The sequence below is a fragment of the Phytophthora cinnamomi genome, assembly GCF_018691715.1.
Source record: "Phytophthora cinnamomi strain GKB4 chromosome Unknown Contig46, whole genome shotgun sequence".
NCBI classification, from domain to species: domain Eukaryota; phylum Oomycota; class Peronosporomycetes; order Peronosporales; family Peronosporaceae; genus Phytophthora; species Phytophthora cinnamomi.
Genome location: NW_027150979.1, coordinates 457,971 through 483,800, shown reverse-complemented (window position 1 = coordinate 483,800; position 25,830 = coordinate 457,971). Strand labels below are relative to the sequence as shown.

General features: G+C 51.5%; 3 protein-coding genes across 3 annotated transcripts; all 3 read right to left on the bottom strand.

The window, feature by feature from the left end:
• Positions 1-2,067: 2,067 nt before the first annotated feature.
• Positions 2,068-2,391, bottom strand: IUM83_12731 (Gag protein; the record flags this gene model as incomplete). Its single annotated transcript, XM_067937375.1, has 1 exon — positions 2,068-2,391. The coding sequence occupies one exon, from the start codon at positions 2,389-2,391 to the stop codon at positions 2,068-2,070; it is 324 nt and encodes a 107-aa protein (XP_067790497.1).
• Positions 2,392-2,959: 568 nt separating this feature from the next.
• IUM83_12730 (ATP-binding Cassette (ABC) Superfamily) lies at positions 2,960-3,355 on the bottom strand (the record flags this gene model as incomplete). Its single annotated transcript, XM_067937374.1, has 1 exon — positions 2,960-3,355. The coding sequence occupies one exon, from the start codon at positions 3,353-3,355 to the stop codon at positions 2,960-2,962; it is 396 nt and encodes a 131-aa protein (XP_067790498.1).
• Positions 3,356-5,079: 1,724 nt separating this feature from the next.
• IUM83_12729 (Dimodular nonribosomal peptide synthase) lies at positions 5,080-5,630 on the bottom strand (the record flags this gene model as incomplete). Its single annotated transcript, XM_067937373.1, has 2 exons — positions 5,080-5,314; positions 5,377-5,630. 2 exons carry the CDS (start codon positions 5,628-5,630, stop codon positions 5,080-5,082), a joined length of 489 nt encoding a protein of 162 aa, XP_067790474.1.
• Positions 5,631-25,830: the final 20,200 nt, after the last annotated feature.

The window sequence follows — 25,830 nt, the reverse complement described above, 5'->3', positions numbered from 1 at the left end:
TATTTCGGCGGGGAATATGCTGACGGGGGCTGTTATCCGAGGCACACAATACGAACGGAGGGGCTTGTGTTTCCTGTCGTGGCGGTTGTTTTCACTGAGATTAAGTGCGTCTACCAGCTGTGCAGTAGGGTCTCGCGTAAGGCCGACGAAATCACGGGCGACATGGCGTGGGAAAGTTACCAATACATTTTGCTTCCAGTCCACTTCGATGACCATTGGGGCTTACTGGTAGTCGAACGCTCTCCTTCTGGGAAAACGTTTTGCATCATGTAAATTCTGTGGTTGGAGTGCATGATTCCGAATATTTGTTCGGAATTCTCGAGAGGTTTTTCGCAATACCGCATCGCCGAAGTCTTTGTTCGCACCTGATCTGCAAGGTGTTTGTGGGTGCCAATGCTAACATGGGACAGTCCAAATACATTCGGTCAGATAAATTTTTGTAGCCATCTGGTAAATTACACACTTTTCATTCTCTGGCTATTCTTGGTTGGCGCCGCTTCGCCACGCCGCCGCTTCGCCTCTGCAGTCAGTGTTGGACTGACCGCGTGAAGCGAATTGAGGGGGGGCCTTTTGTCCTAAGAGGGTTGTCGCCGTTTGGTTAATTCCCCGACCAACTCTAAAAGGTGCGTTCATCAAGCATATAGCTCTTTGCTATCGCTGTCTACTTACGCGCTGTATTGCTGTGCTCTGTAGGTCGCAGGGCCCACCGTTGTAGCTCAACGGGAGAGCGCCCTGCAAGGGAGACGGGGGTTCAACTCCTCCCAGTGGTCTATTTTCAGCTCCAAGTCGAAGAGTCACCCCAAAGTCAAGCGGTGCAACTCGGTGTTCGAAGGCGCACCTCGGTGGTCGAAGCGACAGAAGTGACGTCAGGCACTGGTGAAATGTCGATCTGCACTGCAACAACAAGGCTCGACTGCGGCACCATGCACGCAGTCACGCAGCCAGCACCGAGGCAATAACAGCGTAATGTATGCAACTGAGTGAGCGTCTTATTTTCAGTTCTTATCTGTTCGCTATGTTTAGACTATGGCTTCTTCGTAATCTTCTTCAATGTCTCTAGTAGCGTCAATAGTCTCGGTGGTGACCTCGTGCTCACGCAGAAGCATGACCATCGCGTTTAGGCTAGGCACTGTGCAGGGAGGAGCAGGAAGAGACAGAGGTTGCTCTGGCTGTAAGCTTGTCTCGATCTTCGCCTTCCGGAAGTCTGCCTTGATCGTCGTCGACGAAAGGTTCGCCTAGGCATCCTTGATCCACGTCACTAGCTCTGTACGCGTTGGCGGCAACATCTTGAAAGCCACCGCCGCGCCGGCAGCACGAACTTGGGCAACAAGAAACTCGACCCATTCATGGCGGAGGCGAGCCTTGAAGGGCTGGTTCCACGCGACGTCAGCCGGTTGGCAGACGTACGTGTACCCCGGGGGAACCTTGAGGAGCTCGACATTGAGCAGGCGCGCAAACATGAGCACGTCGGTCCGCCAGTGTCCGGAAAAATCATCCCAAAGCAGCAACACTGGCTCATGCATGTTAGGTCGATGCAGAAAGTGGTAGCTGAGGAAAGCGATCGACAGCTCACTGTTCCACCCAGAAGTAGCATTACCGTAGATTTGCACGCCATGTTGGAGTGGGCCAAGCTCGGACCAAAGCTTAATCCCGGCTTGGTCTTGAAGATGAGAAAGGGGTCCAGCTTGGTGCCTTCGTTGTCGCCAAGCATCATGACCGTCACGCGGTCCTTGGTCTTTCCTTAGCGCCCAGCGGCGAGACAGTCTGGGTAGGAACGTACTCGTAGTTGAAACCTATGCGAGGTCTGTTAGAAAGAAACACTACCATAACTAAAGAAACTACAAGCTTACCAGTCTGGTCAGCGTTGTACACCTTGAGCGCTGAATTCCGCGGCCTTGGCTGCAGCATCGTCGGGTGTCGTCTGACCAGCACGGGTTCGCCGGCGAATGGAAAGCTTGTGGCGGCGAAGGAAGTGTTTGCGCCAGCTCCAGGTTGCTGCGAATGCACCGTGGGTTAGCTGACACCCGCGGAAGACTTCGAGAGCCTGAAGCTTCAGCATAAGCGCTGTCACCGGTACACCGTCAGCTCGTAGGAGTTGATCCAGAGTCGCACCATGCCACGGCTGCGGTCGCGGCAGTGGAGTCGAAAACCGCTCAAGCACTTTGCCTCTATCGTAGCACGAACAGCCTTCCACGCGTAGTACTGGCGCTTCTTGTTCGGTCGCTTGCTGGGGCTCATCTCAGGGTGGAAGTGCGAGACAGCATCTTCCATGGTTGCCGTGTCTAAAAAGACAAACACATCTGGCTTGTGCTGGTAGGAAACAGCCGTGCGCTTGTAGAGCTTCGGCCGTGCCCCCTTGCCTGTTGTACGTTTTCTTCCTGCGTTTGCCATCTTGTCTTGGAACTAAAACTTGTTATGGCAGAAGGTGGTGGTTGCTTTGAGTGCGACTTATGACATCGATTCGAACGTAATTTATATTGTTGGCTGTCCGTGAAAGCGATTTATGATATCGGTTTCGAGTAAATTACACGGTGATCTATGACATCGATTCCTGCGACAGGAATATTATGCTACGCGGATTGGTGCATTCTCCGAAGGACTTATGACAAAAGCGCGAATTATGACTTCGGCGATGCGGTAGGCCATTCAGAATTAGCGGAAGCTTCTAAGACTCGATCGTACGCCAACGTTATCAAACCACGGCAAGCGAACGGTGTCTACTGCGTCTACATGCTGCACTATCTCTATAAGATAAAAAGACACGTTGACACGCACAAGCCTCGGTCGTTGGTGGGGATGATGTGGCTGGTGACCACAGGATCGTTCAACGGGACAAGCGCGGAGAACGTGAGGGCGTCGCAGCTTAGCCTGGCGGCACTTTCGGCGTAGGCAGAGATCTAATCCATACTTTCCTAGTAACTACCACGTTAATGGTCGAACCAGTGTTGTTTGCTGGTGTTTAGTACGCGCTGCACATTAAATTGCATGTGTAGTCTACTGAAGTCAGCAATAAGCGGCCAATCTCCCGTGACTCCGTCTCGGACTGGTGCTGCTGGTTCGCGCCCAGGTTCAGCAGGTATTCGACCACGACACGTTTGGGCGCGCACCGAGATCCCCGACTCTCGAAGTGGTTGTCGAAGAGGTCAAATACATCGGACGCTGGGTGCAGCAGCGCGATGTCCACCGCCTTCTGCAGCTTCTTATCGATACTGCGCTGCGTCTTCATGATGTCGCACAGGGCAGCGCTGTCGAGGCCCGTGCTGATCTCGTCCATGTGTACCACGTACTTCATGCCGAACTCCATCTCGCAGGTCGCAATGCGCTTGCGCTCGCCACCCAACACAACGCGCATCATGCCGCTTCTGCGGCGGCGAGATGTCCAAGCGCGCCGAGGAGAAGCTGTCCAAGGTCTCGACTGAGGAGAACAGGGCCGGGTTGGACGCCGCGCAGGCGTTGTTCGCGCACTACCCAGACGTAGTGATCCAGCAGGTCGGTCCAGAGAACAGGCGCTATCCCTGTGCCTGTCTACGCGTTTTGTTCTATTTTTTACTCTACTGCATTTTAATTGCGGCCAAAACGCATTTTTATCGTGTACTTTCCTCGTCTGGGCTGGAGGGGGAACGTCGAAGGGTGGGAGGGGGTGCTTGATAATCGTGTACACGACCCAGGCGCTTGAGGTAGTCGCAGCGATTATGGTAGGTTTTCTTTTATTTAGCCAGTTCTTTGCGGTGTTCAACAAACTGCACATCGCATGCGAACGTCTTGTTCTGGTGGCGTTTCGTGTTTCCATGAAGCGCAAAACGCATCTTGTACTTGGGCGTACCATTTTCTCAACTGCTCCTTACAAAATAATATAATTTATCAGAAAAATATAGTATTCTAAGGTCGAAACCCTACACGATGGATCAACTTATGTATCAAAAAACTTCGAAGGAATTAGAGTATTCATTAAACATTAGTACAATTGATCGAATACAGCAACGGACAGGATGTAACTGCCAGCCTTGGTTGAACAGTGACGAAAGTGCATAGAGCCCTATTGGTTAAAATGTTTCTTTCAAGATTTGACAATCCTAAAAATTATGATTCGAATTAAAGCAAAATAAGGAGGCAGCTATATTTTGCTAAAAGTTAGTCAGAAGGGCTTTGTTAAAAGCCCTCGTAACCGTAGTAGAATCGATAGACTCCCACGCCTTGATGGCACGCATGATGGTTTCCAGCCTTTTCTCTTTTGCAGTCTTTTTCGGTCGTTTTTCACCTTCTTTTAGTGGGGGCGGTCTATCTCCCATCCACAACGCCTTCAACTTGGCCTTTAAAGGACCCATGATGCCGACATCGAGCGGCTGACAGGCCGATGTTGAGTTTTTAGGCAGCGGCTGGAGGTGGGTCAGCATTTCGTCGGCCAAAACCTCCGCCGACTCCTCAGAGACATGGCAGTCTAGGTTATCAACGAGCAAAACCGAGGGCTCAGAAATGTGAATGTACAGCAAGGATCTGAGATAGAACAGCCAAACACGGCCATCCAAGCCTTCTTTTGAACTGTGTACACATGATCTGTAATATAGTATAAACAACCGAATACTTTAAATTAATATATACCATGCATAAAAAAAATAAAATGTGTACCGTTTGGGTAAGTTGGACGCTCAGTTTGTTCGATAGTGCCGCATGGCTCGCCTCGAACAATGAAAAGCAATGGCAATTTTCGCCTCGAACAATGAAAAGCAATGGCAATTTTCTGCCGTCTGCAAATACCAGTGCACACGGCAGTTAGCCTAGCAGAGTGTTTCTGCTCGGCTGTAATTGAAGCCAGCTTTCCCTTTTCAGAAAGCATTTTTGACGGCGGCATATCGAAGTAGATTTCTGTTTCATCCGTGTTGAACACAGTACTAGCCTCGTATCCGACGTACTTTGCCTTAAACATCTCCGCAAATTCGTCGCGAAGCGCAACGAGATCGGAAAGTTTCTCCTATGCAAAAGAAGACACCAATTTACACATAACAGCGTCAACTACGCAAATTAAGAGCACATATTACGTTTTAATGGCAAAAGACTACGATTTAGCAGCATAAATACAGTTTAAGAGCATATTACCTTGAGACCGCTGGGCGTTCGCTGGACGAACCCGTGGCGATACGCGAAGCGCCTAAGCAGCCTAAGCAGAGACTCATAAGCCGTGGCAGCGTCCTTCTTACCGACCATGTAGCTCTCTAGCCACTCTGGGTACTGGTCCCGCACATAGCAGGCCATCGGCGTGGCTGTCAGGACCTCGGAATCGCGGCGGGCGTCCTTCATGAACGTGATGAGCTCGCCGCTAAACGGCACCGTCTCAGGACGCCCTGGTGCGCGCGAGGGGTTTTCTCGCTCCTCTCGTACGCGAAGATGCTCTCCTCGTCCTTCCTCCAGTCGTTCAGAGTCCAGCGCGGGATTCCCTCGGACCGAGCAGCTTCTCGTTCACTCTTGCCCTTTATTGCCTGCAGGTCAGTCCGTTTCTTCTTTATGGTGTAGTGCTTACGATGTCGCTTCGTCAGCACTACACCTGCCGATATCAGTTCCGATACAGCTACAAGCTGCGAGGGCGAGGCATTAGCCGTGTCCGGGGGCTCCTCCGTCGTGCTGGCTGCCTCCATTTTACGGACTGGTCTCCACAAATTTACATTTTTCAAGACCAACGACTATTGGTTAAACATATTATTTAGAAATCATTTCATTGGCTAAATATTTTGTTGCGCTGTATCTCTGTTCATAGCAGTGACAGGTGGCAGTTAGGTTGTCGGCAGTTGCAATCTCTCCGTTGCTGTAATTAGTTGATCCAAACGTTGACCTGTCCCGCTGCGGAGCCAAAAATATCTCCCTTTTGCACGCCGTCTTGATCGACCAGATCATGAGGTCCAAGATTGCCGTGTTCGAGATTAACCTCACCGAATGCATCAAGGTCGACCCAAGCTGGTTGGAGGGCGTTCTCGCTACCATCGACGCAGCCGCTGAGCACACATCTCAATCGCAGACGCCCATCAATCTAGTGGCCACCTGTAAGACTTTCAGCAGTGTGCCAAGTCACGTTAAAAAGTATATTCCTAAATACAGGAGCTCCCTCAGCCACGTGTTTGGCTGCAGGCAATTGGTCGGGGAATGACCAGCGCACTTCGCAATCTCCCCGCCAGCCCTAAGTACCTCCTCCTCCGCCCACCGCAGGGCCCGTTTTGTATCACTGGTAGCACTTGTTGGTCAGGGCTCAACGACCATGGCCCCTGCCACGCGCAAGAACAACCACGACCCGCCAGCCGCGGGAGGAGAGATGCAAGCAGAGATAGAAGCACAGCTCGCGCAACTGCGATCGAGATCGCGGCTCTACAAGCCAAGAACCAAGCGCCGCGCCCAACGCTGACCCAGACCAATCCTCGAGTTCCAAGTGGCCTTCCCAAGCTCAAAAGGAAGCGCGGCGAAGACGTGCGCCAGTGTTTTTTTTCAAGTAGAGACGCTGTGCCGCATCAACGGCCACGACACGACGGACAGCAACGACACGCTACCAGCGATCGCTGGTACTGCAATTGAGGAACCCGAGTCGGCATGGTTCCTGCGCTGGGCCTCTCGAGCGCCAGCTTTAGGAGCAAACGTGGGGCCAGTTTACCCACGACGGTCTCACGCACTTTGAGGCGTCGAACTATCAAACGGTGCTCCGACAGAAGCTTCGTCAACTCCGCCAAATTGGTGACATTGAGGTGTACAATAGAAAGTACTCGTCGCTGATCTTCCGCGTCGAGAACAAGAGCGAAGTAGACCAACTACGACGGACTTAAACGTGCCGCGCAAACCTACGTCAAGCTACAGAATGCAACGACGTTGGGCGAAACCCACCATGCATGAAATGTCCCATTTCGGTGGTGAGCGCAAAGCTGGTCGCTAGAAACCAGAGCGTGAGCAACGGTTCCGTGGACCGCCGAGATCGAATCCGTTCCAAGGCAAGAAGCCGTTCAGCAAGCGTTCATACAAACCCGACCACAACGCGCATGCGGAACAAACCAAGGTTTGTCCTGTGTGCTACCACTGTAACAAGCCTGGACACCTCAAACGCGACTGCAGCACGTTGAAAAGTGAACAGGGAACCAATCAGCCACGCCAGAGGGACCTGACGTGGTGAGTGCTAGCGAAGAAGATCTAACCGTAAACGAAGCTAATTTGAATCTACTTTGCGAAGGCCCTCACGTCTAAAACCGCGGACCATTGTTTGCTGTTAATGGGAGCATGGAGCAGCGTGTGAACAGGATTTGCGCCAAGTTCTTGGTGGACTGCGGTGCTACGACGGTCTATGTGTCACGAGCCTACGTGAAGAAAAACGCATTGAGAACACACGTGTACACAGACCGAACGATCAAGGTGAATGTGGGAAACAACAATATTGGGGAAGCGCTCATGGAGTTAGTGAAGATAATTTCGCCTCGACGGTACCCAAACTACCAGTGTGTCGTTGTTGTGTTGGACATTCCAGACGAGTTTGATTGCGTTCTTGGGATGCCGTTTTTCGTGGATGTACAACCGTAAATTGACGGGAAACGTCGATACTTCAGGAAGGACGCTTCGATTGGAGACTCAACAGCTGAAACGTTGACACCCAGAAGGAAGCGCAGTCTGACTATAGATTCCGAGCTTCAGCGAGCTGTAGCCAGCAAATACTCGCTTACGATAAGCCGTGATTCTTGTCGAGCCGTCGCGCCAGAAACGCTGCTGGAGGGCGAAGTCGAAACTAATACCAGCTGATGTCGTGTAGAAACTCTATAAGAGGGAGAGAAAGTACGCCAAAACTGAAGCAATGTTTACCCTTGGAGTGGTTGCCTCAGAAGGAGTCCAAACGAAGTACAGTACGCGAAAGAAACTGCGGAAGTTTCTACGGCTACCTGCGAAGGAGCAGCCCGAACACGATTTCATGATTGCGCTGACAAACGACACGATTAAGGAGATTTAGCGTGACCGTAGGTGAAGTGATGAACCTGACAATGTTAGAACGGAGAAGGCAAAACGATTTTTCAAACAGATTGGGCATCGTTCAAGAGAACCCCACGTAACCTGTCATTATCGATTACAAGGACAATGTGTTTACACTCGAGCTACCTGACGGGTTGCCTGTGGAGCGTGATATTAAGCATCCCATCGACGTGAAGGATCCTTACACTGCAATGTATAGCCAGCGGTGGAGGCTCTCACCTGAGCTGAAGTATAACGGGGTTACACACACAAGTGACAACAGTCACTTGTGCATGACAACGGTCACAAGTGACAACTATCACTTGTGCATGACATTTGTCACTTATGGTTTATCAGATAAATATCTGTTAAAGGTTTTAGATACTTCCTCACCTTGGTGTATGCCACACCAATGGATACATTGAAGTGGGCCACCACAATGAGTGGTCCACACCTACCCAAAGATCCTATTGGTAGAAAGATGCTGCTTTCTACCAATCAGAGACATGCATATTAGTGGGGCTCTGAGCCAGCCGCTGCCAACCCCTTTATAGATGATAAACAGTTTTAGCAGTTCTAGGAGGAAGATCAATTTACAAACAAATACAGTTCTCATTTTACCTTAAAATAGCTACTTGGTGTTTTATTTGATTTATATTATACTTGTGGACTCAAGTATAATTAATTCAAATTATTAATAAATTCCTACGCTTCCTCATACACGTAGCGCGACGTGTAAGCTAAACTAGTGAGCCAAAGTAGGCCCACTACACCTGGCAGCACTTTGTAGTCCGTCCAACGACCGACTACGTGACGTTCGTACAGGGTGTACGAACGCGGAGCCGAGAACCACATGAGCACGGAGGTGCCCATGGAGAGCTCCAACACGCCTGCAACGCATGTTGCACGCGCGGACTGCCCCTACCTATCAAATCCGGAGTGGGAGGCCCTCCAACGACTGTCAACAGTCATTGGGGAGGCGGCGATAGCTACGATGCTGCGTACGCTATCGCCGACAGAGGAACATGGTGTTGCTCTGGGGTTCATCATGAAGGAGCAGCGCGATGATGCTTCCTCAGTTACGGCGTCGTCGGGGACGACACCGCGTGCTCAATCATTAAATTTGAGCGTGAGCAATTATGTAGGAAGAGAGGGTGAGCCTCTCCTCCGATGGCTTGTCGAACTCGACACAGCCATAGCGGCTCGACGTAACGTCGACCCGTTGTCAAAGGTTGCGTTCGCCATGTCATGTCTTGGCGGACGCGCAAGGAGTTGGGCGTACGGACGCCAACTCTCCGATCCTATGTGCTTCAGCACGTACGAAGTATTCAAAGAGGAGCTCAAACAAGCGCTTGAGTCCCCGCAAAATGAGTTCCGGTCGAGGGCGGAATTCCTCGACCTGCAGCAGGGTAAGCATGACGTCCATGCTTATGCGCAGCGTGAACGGTACTTGGTCTCGAACATCGTGACCAACCCGATAGACGAGGCGACTAAAGTCGTCACGTTCATGAAGGGACTGAGAGATGGGCCTGTGAAGACCTATCTCTTCCGAGAGTACCCGAGTACTCTCGAAGCTGCGATTACTCTCGCAATGCACGAAGAGTTTAGCCTGGGGCAGGCTAAACTGCATGCGAACGTGCCGAGGTCGCAACCGCGCCCGGTAGTGAGCACGGGAGGTCCGGAACCAATGGACCTCTCGAATGCAACGGCTACTGGTCACCACCAGCACGGAAGTAATGTGCGATGCTTCCGCTGCGGAAGGATCGGTCACTTTGCACGAGAGTGCACGGCTCCCGTGCACTACAATGGTGGCCGTCGTGGCGATGCCGGGCATCGCCGCGAACAAACAAAAACGTGAACATCCAGTAGGCGCGGGGCGCCCTACTGGTAATGCAGTCACGCGTGCCGACATTGGGCACGCGACACTGAGGACTACAGCCCCCAGTGAGACCAGATCTCGCTGCAAGAAACAAGATGACAGGCCGAACCTGGTCATCTTGAAGGTAACGTCGAAGAGAGCGAGCGACTCTCTTTGCGCTCTGGTAGATTCGGGCGCGTCGAACAACTTTGTTCGACTACGGAGCCTGCCGAGTCTTGACTTCGAGGTGGTAAATGTACCTCGATGTCTTCTGGAGGTACGACTGGCAACAGGTGCCATCATAAAGACTGAGAAGCGCGTCGTGAACGTGCGCTTCTCGTACAAACAACGAGTGTTTGTCGAACACTTTATCGTCCTGGACCTGGACGATAAGTTCGACGTGGTAATGGGCATGCCGTGACTTGCACGGCATGATCCGGTGATAGACTGGAAGAAGCGCACGCTCGTGCGCTTCGGTCGCGACTGCGGGACAGAGAGCGATGGTCCTGTTACCGCAGCGCACGCACCAGCAGGTGCGCGCGGCTCACCAGTCGAGACAGCGCGTAATGCTGCTGTCTCGGAGTGCCCAAGGGGTGCGCAAGGATGCGAACAAGTGGGACCCACGTCGGCGGTGCTGCCGACGTCGGAAGGTGAAGCTGTGTCGGTTCTGGGAACCAATAAGGGACAGTCCCTAACCCGAAGAGGTAAGGTCGGCAACGACGCGTCGGCTCCGGGAGCCGCCACGCACCCTCGGTCATGAGGGGCCCCGCCAATGAATGGCGTCGAGGTGACGAAGGCGTGTCAACTCCGGGAGGTGACGCTGCAAACAGTGCAAACGGTTGGAAACGTACCGCACTGACGCAATTTGCATGCTGTCGTGCAGCCGGGCTGCACGTCGAAGCGCCATGCGATCAAGCCGGGCTTGATATCGCGCGCCCGCAGACAGGGTCTGCCGGCGAAGAGACACATTTCCGTGCAGCCGGGCTGCACGAAGGAACATGCGGTCAAGCTGGGCTTGATACCGCACGCCCGCGGACAGGGTCCGCCGGCGAACAACTGTCCACGGCCGGGCCTGGACCAGAAGAACAACAAGAAGACGGCGCATGCGGAGAACGCTGCGCAAGTCTCGGTCCGGGACCGAGACGCAACAAGAACAGTCTGCTGGGCAGACTGAGGCGGTGACGCCGGATGTCGAGACGCTAACCGTCTTGACGCGCACCGATACTGGATTCCAGTATCGTGACATGGAACTCGCTAATCCTCCGACGAAGCGTCGGAGTTGACTTCGCTTCCAGCTCATGGCTGGAAGCGCTTCACGCGCGACTTGCACGATGGACGCATCGAGCAGGTCTGCGTTCTTTCGAACAGCGCAAGAACGGAAAGCAAGAGCGAAGAGCTGAGGCAGCTCTTCATGGGAAGTACCACTGAGAGTGAAGACACTCTCAGTGCGAAGACGAAGCGAGAGCGCTTCGAGGAACAAGGTTGGGACTCGCTGAAGTCGAGTCCCTATTACGAATTGTTGAGGGAGTACAAAGACGTACTCCCGGAAGAGATTCCTGCGGAGCTTCCGCAGGATAAGGGCATTCAGCACGAAGTACTGTGTCACGCGGCAGTGGCCACTGCCGCGAGAGCAAGTAAAAGCAATCGACGACTTCTTTGAAAGTCGTCGCAAAGCAGGACAAGTGCGAGAATCAAAGTCCCCGCACAGTGCTCCGACGTTCTGTGTCAAAAAGCCACAGGGCGGATGGCGCATCGTTCATGCCTACAACAAGCTGAACGATGCGACGATACCGGCGCAGACGCCGATACCGCGAAAAGATGTTATCATCGATTCGATGGCCGGGAGCACCGTTTACAGTGCTCTCGACTTGCGAGATGGATTCTACCAAATCCTAATGCGTGAGAGCGATATCCCTCTCACGGCAGTGAGCACACCAAGCGGCATGCTCTGGGAATGGCTGGTAATGCCGCAGGGGCTTAAGAACGCCCCTGCGACCTTCAACAGGTGCGTGACGCACTTGTTGCGCTCGGTGCGCGACTTCGCACCGAGCTACTTCGATGATGCGTTCATCAACAGCCAAGCTGTGGACGGGAAGACTGACGTAGAGATGCACAGGGTGCATCTCCGGAAGCTACTTGAGCTTATGCGAAAGCATAAGCTCTACGCGAACCTGAAGAAGTGTATCTTCGGGGCGAGCGAGATACCCGTCCTCGGGTGTCTCGTAGGGAAGAATGGTGTTCGCCCTGACCCGGAAAAGGTCAGAGTGATCAACGAATGGCCAACGCCTTCAAGTGTCAAGGAACTGAGGCAGTTCCTTGGCTTGGCCACGTACTTGCGCAAGTACGTGGAGGATTATGCGGGCAAGATCCGCCCGCTGTCACAGCTTCTTAAGAAAGAAGCTGTGTGGAATTGGACACCCGATTGCCAAACCGCATTCGATGCAGTCAAGCAGGGCTTGACTGAGGCGCCGATCTTGGCAGTGGCTGACCAAGATCGCCCATTTCACGTAGTGTGCGACGCATCCGACTTTGCAATCGGATGCGCGTTGATACAGCACGATCACGAGGGCCGTGATCGTGCCGTCTACTACCAATCGCGTCAGCTGAAGCCAGCTGAGCGCAACTATCCGGTGCATGACAAGGAACTCCTTGCCATGAAGTACGCACTCGCAAAGTTCCGAGTGTATCTACTTGGGAGTAGACCATTTGTGGTCTACACCGACCATGCATCACTGCGCACTGCAGTGAAGTCACCACACATTTCACAAAGAATGGCGAGATGGCTCTCATTTTTTGCGGTGTATAACTTCCGGGTCGAATGCAAACCCGGAAGATTGAATGTAGTGGCCGACGCGTTATCACGTCGGCCGGATTACACAGAAGCTGCTGACGTCAATGCTATTGACGTCATGCGATCGAGCAAACCCACATCATCTCTGTTGGATGATGTGAAGGCCGCGTACGCGCACGACGCGGACGCGAAGCTCTTGCTGGCCTATGGCACAACACCTTCTGACAAGGCTCGTCAGAAGTTGCCCAAGCGATATCGGGTGCACAACGGACAGCTTCTTTATAATGAAGTCGACGACAACGCGGACCGCATTGTCGTGCCAAATGACCATGACCTGCGCCTCAGGATCATGTACGAGTATCACGATGCCCCGTCTGCGGGACATCTCGGACGTGAGAAGACATACGTCCTTCTCACGCGTGACTTCTACTGGCACCACCAGTACAAGTGGGTGCGCAAGTACGTCCGTGCTTGCGAGGTGTGCCAACGCGTAAAGCCTGCGCCGTTTGCGCAGGCTCCATTGCAATCACTATCGACTCCGTCGGAGTGCTGGAAGTCCATGTCATTGGACTTCATCTTTGGTCTTCCCCCGGATAGCGGAGGGAACACCGGTGTCGTGGTCTTCGTCGACCGCTTCAGCAAGATGGTACATCTTGCTGCGGTGCCGACAGAGGTGACCGCGAAGCAGACGGCCCGTCTGTTCGTTGACATGGTGTTCAAACACCATGGCATGCCGACCGACATTGTGTCGGACCGAGACCCACGCTTCACAGCGAACCTGTGGCAACAAGTGTTTACACTTCTTGGAAGCCAGCTTTCAATGTCGACTGCGGACCATCCGCAGACGGACGGCCAAACCGAGCGCGTGAACCGCGTGCTCGTCGACATTCTGAAGAGCTACGCTCACTCGTTCCAATACTGGAGCGAGTGTTTGTCGATGGCGGAATTCGCCATCAACAACTCGGTGCATGCCTCGACCGGGCATACACCGTTTTATGTGAATGCCATGCGGCATCCCCGTCTGCCGAGTTTACTCGGAGTGGTGGCTCCCACTTTAAGTGGGGGAGGATCTACGACTGCAACACAGCAGTCGCAAAAAGCCGCTGACACCTGCACAGTGTCAGCCGCGACAACAAGGAACAAGACAACCAAATCTGCGCGGGGCGCAGACCTTGGCAGGAAGAACCAAGGGTCAGCGCAAGGCGCCGACACCCAGAACAAGGAAAACGAGTCTGTGGAGAGCACAGACTCCACAAGGAACAAGGACCACGTGTCTGCGCAGGGCGCAGACACCGCGAAGAACCACGCAGAGGCCAGGTCTCTTGCGGAGAGCGAGCTGAACGAGTTCAGCTCGGATGCGATTGACTTCATCAATAAAAGACAAGCCGTAATTCGGTTTGTCCAGGACGCGATTGCAGCTTCTGTGGATAAACAGAAGCTGAACGCCGATAATATTGGCAGGGGCAACACAAATGAATTCAAAGTGGATTCATTGGTTTTGTTATCCACTCAAAACCTGCCTAAACATGCAGTTTCAGATTTCGGAGCAAGCAAGCTTGCTCCGCGCTTCATCGGGCCTTTCACGGTGATGGCACGCCACGGTAACGCATACACGCTAGACATATCGTCTAGCATGCGGCTCCACCCGACATTTTATGTCGGGCGGTTAAAGCCATACCTCCAGCACGAGCCAAGTGGCTCGTCTGACCCGAAGAGACAGACTCGGCATGGGAACCCCTTCTCTCCAGCGCGTTGTCGCGCTGGAGCAGTTAATACTGTCGGGCCTACAACCCGACCGGCACGTTCAAGGCGGTCTGGGAGACCGCCAGAGCCGGGACACGAAGGAACAGAGCGGCAACCGCCGCGCTCTGAAAGTACTCCACGACCGTCACTTGGTCGTGGAGCAACACGAGATGAAGGTCAACACGGCGTTGACCATCGGAGCGTGTTTCCACCACCTCCTCCACCGCTGTGAGACGCACGCGGAGAAATTCGCTGGATCGTCCAGCGAATTGTTGATCATAGGAAAACAATCCGAGGTCCGGATTGTTTTCGCATTCGCTGGAGAGGTTTCCCTCCCCAACACGACACGTGGGAACCACGGAACGTCATGATGGAAGACGTTCCGAACATGGTGAAGGAATACGAAACCCAACACGCACTACCAGCAAGAAAGTAGTGCGAGCGCTGTAGTAATCTACAACGCCTGACAACTCGCGTGCTAGATAATTAGCACGGAGACCACGAAACTGTCAGGTATACATATAGTATACCTGTTGTGGTCGCGGTTGCTAATACACACCACCACCTGGACGAACCGTGCGCACGGCGCACGGACACCAGCCTCCACCGCAACAGCGTGGAGTTGCTAATACTTGTCTCACTTCGAGAAGGACTCGAAGTGCTTTGGCGCTTGCTTACCCGATCACGGTAAGCAACAGAAATTCGCATATAGATGTCGACGCACAGACGCGGTCGACATCGAAGAAGACACGGTGTTGTCTGTCCCCGTGGTAGCGGCGCACCTCGCGCTACCGCGCATGGTACTCAGCATCAGAGAGTTTACACTCTGTTGCAATGACAGTCTTCAGCTTGGCCGTGCTCATTGCGGATGAGCACGGAAACCCCCAGCACAAACAATTGACAAGCAGTCAATATTAATTGACGTGTCGAGACCGACGCGTCTCAGCTTAACGGGGGGATGGTGTAACGGGGTTACACAACCAAGTGACAACAGTCACTTGTGCATGACAACTGTCACTTGTGCATGACATTTGTCACTTATGGTTTAACAGATAAATATCTGTTAAAGGTTTTAGATACTTCCTCACCTTGGTGTATGCCACACCAATGGATACATTGAAGTGGGCCACCACAATGAGTGGTCCACACCTACCCAAAGATCCTATTGGTAGAAAGCAGCATCTTTCTACCAATCAGAGACATGCATATTAGCGGGGCTCTGACAGCCAGCCGCTGCCAACCCCTTTCATAGATGATAAACAGTTTTAGCAGTTCTAGGAGGAAGATCAATTTACAAACAAATACAGTTCTCATTTTACCTTAAACTAGCTACTTGGTGTTTTATTTGATTTATATTATACTTGTGGACTCAAGTATAATTAATTCAAATTATTAATAAACTCCTACGCTTCCTCATACACGTAGCGCGACGTGTAAGCTAAAGTAGTGAGCCAAAGTAGGCCCACTACATGAAGGCTGAGATTGACAAGCGGGTGCGGGAAATTATTGCTAAGGGGTTGATTCGATCAACCATCAGCCCGTATTTCTTCGTTCATACTGTCCACCTTCGCGCCTCTGTTTTAATTTACCGCTCGGACTCAAACTACACCCCGTATTCAACACCGGGTCGCTCAAACTGCACGACAACCTATTCGTATCCTGCGGCCCACCCAAGTGATTTTACATGACGGAATAAGATGAGAAGACCGCGGAAGCGATCGCGGGCAAACGCAAGCGCCTAGGCGCCGTACAGTACCAACTAATGTGGATGGGTAAGGAAAAGCCTACGTGGGAACCGCTAGTGAATCTACACTACGTAAGATGTCTGGTTCAAACATATATGAAGCGAAACGTCAACATCAACCCCGAAAACGGCGTCGGAATTAACTCGTTAGCAACGGTGCTCGACACTTTTCGAGAATGCGACTTCAAGGTTCCGGAAAACAGTTAGAGGAATGCGAAATTCAAGATGAAGAAGAAGTCACACAATTATCAAATTATTCTGAATTTTATCCGGACCGTAGCCCCACCGAAACAAGGCACACGGGACAAGCAGTACTGGATCTGGTTGACACGAATAGTGTCCTCACAGAACGTCCTGCGAGACGGGCTGTGCGAATTAACCTGCCGAATGAATGTCCACAGTGTGGACCACACAACGCCATCCGACGTGATCGCATCGCCCGCGGTAGCGCGCGCGGTAGAACTGCTCGACGACGTCGTCCGAGTACCACTATTATATCCAGAGGGCGTCGACAGCACGGTTGAGCGCATAGAACGTGCAGCAGCCATCCCCGGAGGGGCCTTTGGTCTGCGATAACCCGACCGGCTGCGACAGCGTGAACTCACTGTAGGTCATCGACCCGCCGGAAGCTTTGTATACATCGACCAATTTCAGATACTCTGCAAATCCGTCCTCTTAGAGCAGCCAACGACTACCAGGAACCCACCGTCTTCCCTACCGACACGATATACTCGACAAAGTAGCGTGAGTCGCTAGTAATTTGAGTACCGATCCGATCCGAGATCGTCCAGACGTGCCACCGAGTTGTTGTCGCATCCCCACGGCTCGATACCTTCTGCCCAGCTGCACGAGCAATAAAATGGCGTGGAGCTCGGGTCCCAGACGAGCTTCCAGCAGTTTGCTTCGTGCGCGCCATTTCAGGCTCTCGAGGGAGCGAGTGGTTGCGCACGATGGGCACGCAGGAAGCAAGCAGCAGCAGCTCCTTGAAAGTGGCACGTGCGATGTGTTGAAGTTAAATTGCTGAGTGAGGTGAAGCGGATGGTAGGATACGATGTTAAGCGAGACCGAGCAGTCAGCGATAAGAAGCCGAGGCTGTGTAACGGCAGCTCCAGCGTGAGGACGAGAAACAGCAACTTGACTTCACCTTTAGCAGTCACAGTCAGCAGGTATGACGGGACTTCGATTTGCAGAGGGGGTGAGTGTAAGACTTATAGCGGTGTACCAATCTAGTAATGCATCACGTTAGAAATGATATTATTAAATACAGGGGATGCCTTAGCCACGTGTTTGGCTGCGAGCAGTTGGTCGGGGAATGACCAGCGCACTTCGCAATTTCCCCGCCAGCACTAAGTACCTCCTCCTCATCCCCCGCCCACCGCAGGGCCAGTTTTGTATCATCACCATTTGCGAAAGCTTTGATGCCGAATACGCTGACGGAAGAAATCCGCATCCTGAGCGACAGCGTGGAGAAGTTGGAGAAGCAAGTTAAAACTGGACGAACGCTTTGTAATGGTCGACGATTGTCTGAAGCAGCCACATGACATCAAATTGGCGGCAAGGCGCCTACTGTAACTACTATCACTAAATTCATTCATCTGTAGGGGCATTGTGAAAAGTCGACTTCTGGTAGACTTACCGCCAGTAAGGATGCAATTGCTTACATGGTATTGAAAAGATGCTAAAGTTTCTGACGCGTTGGACTGCGAGTAGCCCAGTATTATACCCTGAACAACGAAATCGTGATATGCCGTACACTAACTTGTCGGAACGCACTTAAATAATACGATCGAGCCTGTTTGCATGTGAAGTACACGGTTTGAAATTTTATTTTTTATGACGAATGCTTTGTGACGAAAAACAATAGAATCCATTACGTCTACTTTCAAACTTTCGCATCAGCATTCAATGGTTCAATGTCTCTACGTTGAACGTGTTCATTGCTTTTGAGTGCGATATATACTATTTATCGCACTCAAAAGCAATTGAGGCCACGGCAAACAAAACGTTTCTCATCAGCCTAAGTACGAATCGCGATTTAACCGCATGAATCGAAAGATATGTGTCATGTGCTTCTTTTAAGCTATTGATCGTTAGCAAATGTTGTGAACTCGTGGAGTTAAACCAGACGAAAAAATATCTCCATTTCCTGTCCCCCGAAACCTCAGGTTTTATTTCGGGCGCGTGACCTCAATATTTTTTAATTTTATCTTATTGTATTTTGTCGGAACACTCGTACAAAAAGCAACCGAAATATGGTTGCTTTCGCTTTCTACGAGTGTTTTTAGCTTTTATATTTTATGTCCTGTTATGTACAAATTTTGATTGATCAACTTTAAACGCGATTTTCTCGAAAACGCTAAATGGTTGATAACTAACATATTGTTTCCCGTGGTCTCATATGCTTTAATTAACAAAACTCCATTAAAATTAAAAATATATATTATGTTTTAATTAACAAAAATCCTCCTAATCCGAGCAGAGGCATACTCCATTTCACCGTCAAATTCAAATCTGTACGAGAAAAACTACATATACAAGCAAAACGAGAAGCTACCAAAATGGGATTTGCTGTCCTGGCTATTGCTTTCTGTTAGTCCGAAGACGAGCTCACTTCCTCTTTTGCCTCCAGGTACCGAGCACGGACTTAGAGTAGTAGGCATAGGAATAAGAGGTTAAGAGTAATATATTGTTGAGAGTTACCTACAGTATTCTGTTCATTTTAACAGGCTCGCAAGGAAGTCCACGAGCCAACGCCCAAGATGAGGGGCAACGGCAAGGGAAGGGCCAAGGCCAAGGTGAGACGTGAAATCCCACTGGATGAGTGCCTGGCTAAAGCCGTGGCGGTGGACGCGTGCAACGCTGAACACGGCGCGTCACCAGCGACAGCTGATGGGTACACGAGCCCGCCTCCGAGCAACTTCGAGGTGCCCGTGACCCCGGGAAAGGGCACGCTGCCCTTCAGTGACGAAGACGAGCCAATAGATACCGTCGTCTACGCAGTGAATGCTGACGCCACGGGCCAGGCTCAAGCCGCGGGTAAGGAACCAGATTGCGACGTGGAGATGGAAGAGCAGCCAGGCAAGGACAGCAATCAAGAGATTGCTGAGACGACGAAGTCCTTCGCCGGTATGCTGACTGAGCTCGAGAAAAAGGTGCGAAGTTTGTATCCATTTCTGTTAGATGATGAAATGTATCTAACCACAAATTCTTGGGTACTTGACTCAGGGTGCGGGCATGGCCTAACCAGCGAGACAGCGCGGTTTGTGCAGAAGGAGCCCAACACCCAGTACATGTTTACAATTGCACAGGGCTCTAAGCATTCAAATACACATATTGGTACAATAAAGTTATATTTGCATGGTCCACGAGGAATTAGACCTTTTCTGTTCGAAAAGATTACGTTAGTACCGGACGCTACCTCGAACATTCTGAGCGAGTTCTGGCTCAGGTGCGGTGGGTACCAAATTTTGGGATCCTTAACTGGCGAGTACAAATTTGTACTTTTCAAAAACGAATTAGTTTTTGTTGCGAAAGCTATCAACGGGGTGTATTATATTCAAAATAAAACGCTACAAGAAAGACAACTGCTGTGTAACGCAGTGGACCTAGCTCACCTTAATAATAAAAGGTTTGAGCGCACACTGCAAGAGTGGCATGTCAAACTAGGTCACCTCAAAAAAGAGGCAGTTATTGCGATGCTAAGCGCAAAGTTAGTGGCTGGAATGCCAAAACTACCCGCGTCAGGTCTAAGAAAAATGTGCAGAGATGAAGAAACGAAGGATGTCCTACCGGAATGCGAGGGATTCGAGAGACGAACACCCGATTAGCACCATTCACATGGACACAAACGGCCCCATGAAAACAATTGGGGTGTATGGCAGCTGCGGGAAAATTAAATACTTTCTGAGCATAATTGACGACAACACGTCATGGCGTTGGACTTATGTCCTGCGCAATAAGAAAGAAGTATTTGAGAAAGTAGAGGAGCTATTTTTGCAGCTGGAGCGTGAGGGAAAGTTCACGATTCGTCGGATCAGGTCCGATGGAGGAACTGAGTTTGTGAATGCAGCCTTTAAAAGCTATTGAAAAAGCAAAGGAATTGTATTCCAGACATCGAATGCCTACAGCCCTGAAGAGAATGGTGCTGCAGAGCGAGATCATCAGAGCAAACTGGACAACGTTCGCTGCGCGTTGAAAGACGCTGATATGGCACACAAGTGGTGGCCAGAGGCACTTATGTACATGACGTATGTGCAAAATCGCACACCTATGGCGCGGTTGGGAAATAAGACACCGTATGAGATGGTGTATGGGACACCTCCCAACGTGAGCAAGCTACCCGTGTGGGGCTCTGTGTGCTTTGCGCATATCCCTGTCGTCCTAAGAAAGGACAAGCGGCTGTCTGCTCGTGCCGTAAAGTGCCGGTTCCTCGGAATGTCGGATGAAACGAAGGGTTATCGACTCTGGACATGTACAAGAACAAGTACATCCAATCACGAGACGTGTTGTTCGATACGACCAATGTAGCCACCATGGTCCAGCGAGCGTTCGGGCAGACTGATGAAGCCCTCACAATTGAATCTGCCGCGCGAGAGTTACCCGCAGCAGAGGGAGCCGATGCACTTGCAACCGAGTCTACGGGAGCAGTGGGAGCTGAAGAACCTGTGGAAGGGTCTACTGGTGCAGTGGGAGCTGGGGAACCTGCGCAGGCCAGTAACCCAGCAGTGGGAGCTAAGAAATGCCGACGTGCGGGACTCGTGGATACGCCACCAAGGCGCGAGCCCCGCCCACGTCGAGAGGCGAAGAAACCGAAGAGATACTCGGACTATCAGTGCTTCCAGGCAATGTTCGAGCACAACGTTGCGCAAGACATTCTAGAGCACAGAGTGCCTACACCACGATCGCTCAAAGACGCGTTGAATGGCCCTTATAGAGAGCAGTGGAAACAGGATCTGGAACTTGAGTACGACTCCTTGATCGAGAATGGGACGTGGAGACTCGTACAACTGCCACCTGGGCGTAAGGCTTTGCCATGTCATTGGGTACTGGTTGTAAAGTATAACGCTGACGGTACTGTCGAGCGGTTCAAAGCACGCCTCGTAGCGCAAGGCAACCAGGCGCTTGGGGTAGACTGTGACGAGGTATACGCACCAGTGGCACGATTCGAGTCACTGCGCCTAGTGCTGGCGATTCGAACGATATTGGACTGTCATATCCATCAGATGGATGTCCATACGGCGTTTCTGAACGGCACGATGGACGGAGAGCAAAAGATCTATATGAGGCAACCTCACGGATTTGCGAAGCGAGGCCATGATCATTTGGTCTGTGAGCTTCAAAAGAGCATCTATGGCCTGAAGCAAGCCCCACGCATCTGGTATCGAGTTTTACATACCTTTTTGACGTCGATGGGTTTTGCACGCTGCCACAAAGAGTTTTGCATCTACGTGGAAAAAGTGGGAGAAGAATGGATCATAGTCGTGGTATATGTCGATAATCTGACGATCATGTCGCGAGATATGCGATTCATTAACAGGCTGAAAGCCGAATTGTCAAACCGGTTCAAAATGAAAGACCTGGGCGACATTCATTATATCCTCAAGATGGAGGTGCACCGCAATAGAAATCAGCGTGTGATGATGATCTCACAGCGCAAGTACATTGCAGAGCTGATACAAACTGGGCGATTGCGCGCCAGTAACGACACCACAAGTGCCTGGCCTCGTACTCGAGCCCGAGACGAAACTAAGCGCAGAGCAAATTGCTGCGCAGCCCTTTGACTACAGAGGTATTGTTGGCTCACTCCAATATTTGGTCCGTGGCACACGCCCGGATATCGCCAACGCGATTAGAGAATTAAGCAAATTTCTATCTTGCTACAACCGCACGCATTGGGATGCAGCTAGGCGAGTACTCAAATACTTGAAAGGGACGTCAACGTATGGTCTGTTTCTCGATGGAAAAACGAGAAACGTGACTTACGAAGTGTACACTGACGCGAGCTTCGCGTGTCAATCAAAAGAATGTAAATCCGTAACTGGGTATGTGTGGCGAGGTGCGGGCCAATTCCCGGCTTTCCAGATCGAACCTTGAATAAACGTAGACCGCCGAACGTCGGAATAGAGCTCAGAAGGCTCATAGTCTTGGGGTCTCAGCTGAAATACCTCAGCTGAGCCCAACAACGGCTCGGATGAAACTTCCCAGCTCCGGTCCTTGGTCAGGCGCGGCGTGTGCACCTCCCTTGCGATCCCCTTGACGGTTCTTCCTAGGGCTACGCTTTGGGCCCAGATGTCAGCCAGCCACAGCAACCTTGCTCCCACTTCAGATGTATCCAGCGCTCTCCAAACGAAACCTGCTCCCCACTCAACAGGTCTCAGCTCGCACGTGTCCAACCCAATCTTCCCCGGGATTTCTCCAATACAAAACACGACACTCCACACGTAACTTGTCCACCTCTTCCGAGACCTTGGACCTGGTCTCCGTAGCTTCTTCACTTCCTCCAGCGGCTCCAGCTGAGAGCCGCTTCCACAGGTCTTCACTCGCCCCTCAGACCTAGAGTGGCCCCGAGAAAATTGTCTCGGTTTGAGCCTGTCCGTAGTCTGGGTTCTCGATCTGCACCCAGGGACGACCGCGCACCACGCTCCAAACTGAGCGAAATTCAGCAACCGCACTGAAGACTTGAGCCTATTTCAGCCCCCGCGTAGTCGCTCCGCCGAAACCTCAGGAGAGTCACTTACTCCCCGAAAATACGAAATACGTGTCGGTAATGTCGTCCAGATCACGTAATAATATAAAATAGCTAATTAAGCTCCTCCTCACACCGAGGCACACCCAAAAAGACTATATGGGGTTGAGTTTTGATGGAACCGGTCCTCAGCACCCTTTTACACCAGGAAACACTCCCACTTGCGTCCTTCGGGACAAATTCGATTCTGATTCAATTATCACACATGCGAACAAAGACCTATCAAGTGGGGGCGCACAACGCCGTTCAGAGAGCACCCACAAAGGGTGCTAAGACCATCCTGAGAGCTGCCAGTGTGCCTAAGGCATTCGGCGCTTCAACCTGAGTTTTAGCCAATAATGGGCCGAGCTCAGCAAAATCCAGCGTGGTCAGGCATGGGTTCGGCAGATCTTCAACGAAGCTTCAGTGAGGAGTAGCTGATCCCCGGTGACTCATTGGCCGAAAGTGTGTCGTACCTGGGTACAGCTGGTCCCGTCCCGGCTGATATATGAGTCCGTCATCATTGATGACGCGACCCTCCAGCAGCGCGCATTCACCGTGTACCCACCGGCCACTCTGAGCCCCCATAGTCTCAGGCGAGATTCCAACTGAGACCCCCGGCATAAATGTCCACCAGTGTCCGCATCATCTGAGACCTGGGTCGCCAAACTGAGACTCCGGAGCGTCCGCTGAGCCCAAGCACATCCCGCTGAAACATCTGAGCCGAGACGTACAGATTCCAGCTGTTCCGGCTGAGACCACCCAAGCTCAGAGCAGTGAGATCTGAAACCAACTGGCTTCAGCTGAGATCAGCTAGTCTCAGTGATCCAAACTGAGACCCGGGGACTTCAGTTCTTCCAGCTGAGACTTGGAGACTTCAGCGCCTTCACCACCAAAGCTGGACGACTCCCAGCCGAGCTGCAGCGAGTTCAGCTGAGACCAAGTCGGCTCTGTTTGTCGCGCTTCCAGCCATCAACAGGTGTCTATCCGGGACGTCTGAGCTCAGTGTAGCTGAGCGGGGTGACCGCAATCCGAACTTCACAGGAGTCAAGCCAATCCATAGTCAACTTCAGTCATCGTGGCTTAGAGTCGCAATAGTCTCAGCGAAATAGCTAAGCCTCCCAGCTGAGACCTGGGGCTTTGGCCGAGAGTGTGTCCATGGTCTCCGAGCCAGTTCTCGTTGAAGCGGCGGTTCCTTGAAGCCAGCTGCCCTCTCTCATCCACTAAGGGTCGTGCGAGGGACATAAAGTGCGTTGGTGGCAGGCTATTGACGGGTTCGCCGGAAAGATCTGAGCGAGCCTCGTCACATATGTGATCCAAATGGCCGGGGCGAGTGTGTCATGGTGCAGTAGCAAACAGGGAGGCGTGTCACTCTCGACTGCTGAAGCTGAACTTATCGCACTAAGTGAGGGAGCCAAGGAGAGTGAGTGGTTGTGGCATTTGCAGGGAGAAATGGGATTTCCTCAAAAGGTACCGGTGCAGGTATGGTGTGACAGCAACGCTGCCATCAGCATTGTGAAAAACCCTGGAAATCACAAAGCAAATAAGCACATTGAGATCCGCTATCTGTTTACGAGAGACCTTGTTGAACTCGGTCGCCTTAAGATAGCCTATTGCTGTACAACAGAGATGACAGCGGATATTCTCACTAAAGCTCTTCCCACAAAACAATTCCTGAAGCTAAGAGAGAAACTAGGCGTTCGCGAACTGAAATTGTCGCCTAGTACTTAGTGGGAGTGTTGAATGAGGAGGCGCGCAGCGCGCGCCCCGCTCGTAGAATGGCAGCAGGCAACGCCTGTCTGCCAGTCGAGCAATTGAATAATGAAAGAAAAACCTCGTTAAGTTGTTAATGTTTATATTAGCACGTACGAGAGGAAAATGTTCAGATCGCCAGCTGCGATCTGGATAGTACAGGCAGAGAGCTGCCTGCGATCCATAGTGCGATGACGACAAGAGGCGGAGGAGTGAGCTGTCGAGGACACAGTCCGAAGACGAGCTCACTTCCTCTTTTGCCTCCAGGTACCGAGCACGGACCTAGAGTAGTAGGCATAGGAATAAGAGGTTAAGAGTAATATATTGTTGAGAGTTACCTACAGTATTCTGTTCATTTTAACAGCTTCTCTGTGGCGCGAGCTGCTCCCCGCCATGTAAGACCACATGTCAATACTACGCCACAATTTTACGTTTGAAAAAGCGTTTCGTATGAACTGCTGTAGCTCCTCTACATAAAATTTAGGGTGTGCTTTCACGTACTTTCGAACACGGGTAACCACGGCACTCGGCCAACGCGACGAGCGGTTAGTTCGATCTCCTTCATCAACCACACCATCGGTCAAAAGCAACTTGTACCAACGTTGCAGTGTTCGCAAGTTAGGCCAAAATATATCGCTAACATACTGCATACAGATTCCATACACATGCATAAGAAAAACAGCTCGTCAACGGTAGTCGATAGAGTGCATGCTGCACGATGAAGGTTTTCGGAAACTGCGGTGCTTCGACAGATCGGCAGCGCGATCTCGTCAAGTGTCCAGATATAAGTGTCCAATTGCGTATTATATATATAAAGCACGGCATTATAATCCGTACACAGCCATCGCGATTTAAAATAAATCGGCCCGGATTGGGTTTTTGGATCGTCAATTCGACCACAGATAGCGTAAATCGAGATCGATATCGAGGCTGGTGAAAATAACTTGGTCGAGTCAGTGGCCATCTGTTTTTTTTATCGGGCGTCAGATATTATAACTCGGGCAAATCACAAGGTGAAAACGACAAGCGCATTGCAAAGCATAATACGATTCTCGTTTTAACTCTTTAATTGTAGATTTTCTCAATTTGATCGTGAAAGGCCGGCCTGGGTGTGCCAGTAAAACTGTTGATGTTTTACTTGAAGCAAACGTGTTAACGGGTGTGTATCGATACACAAAAGGAGATGTGCAACTTGAAGCCTCGGTGCTCAACCGATCATACATGCACCTCGAAAGTAAGAGCGCCGTGGGAGTGGG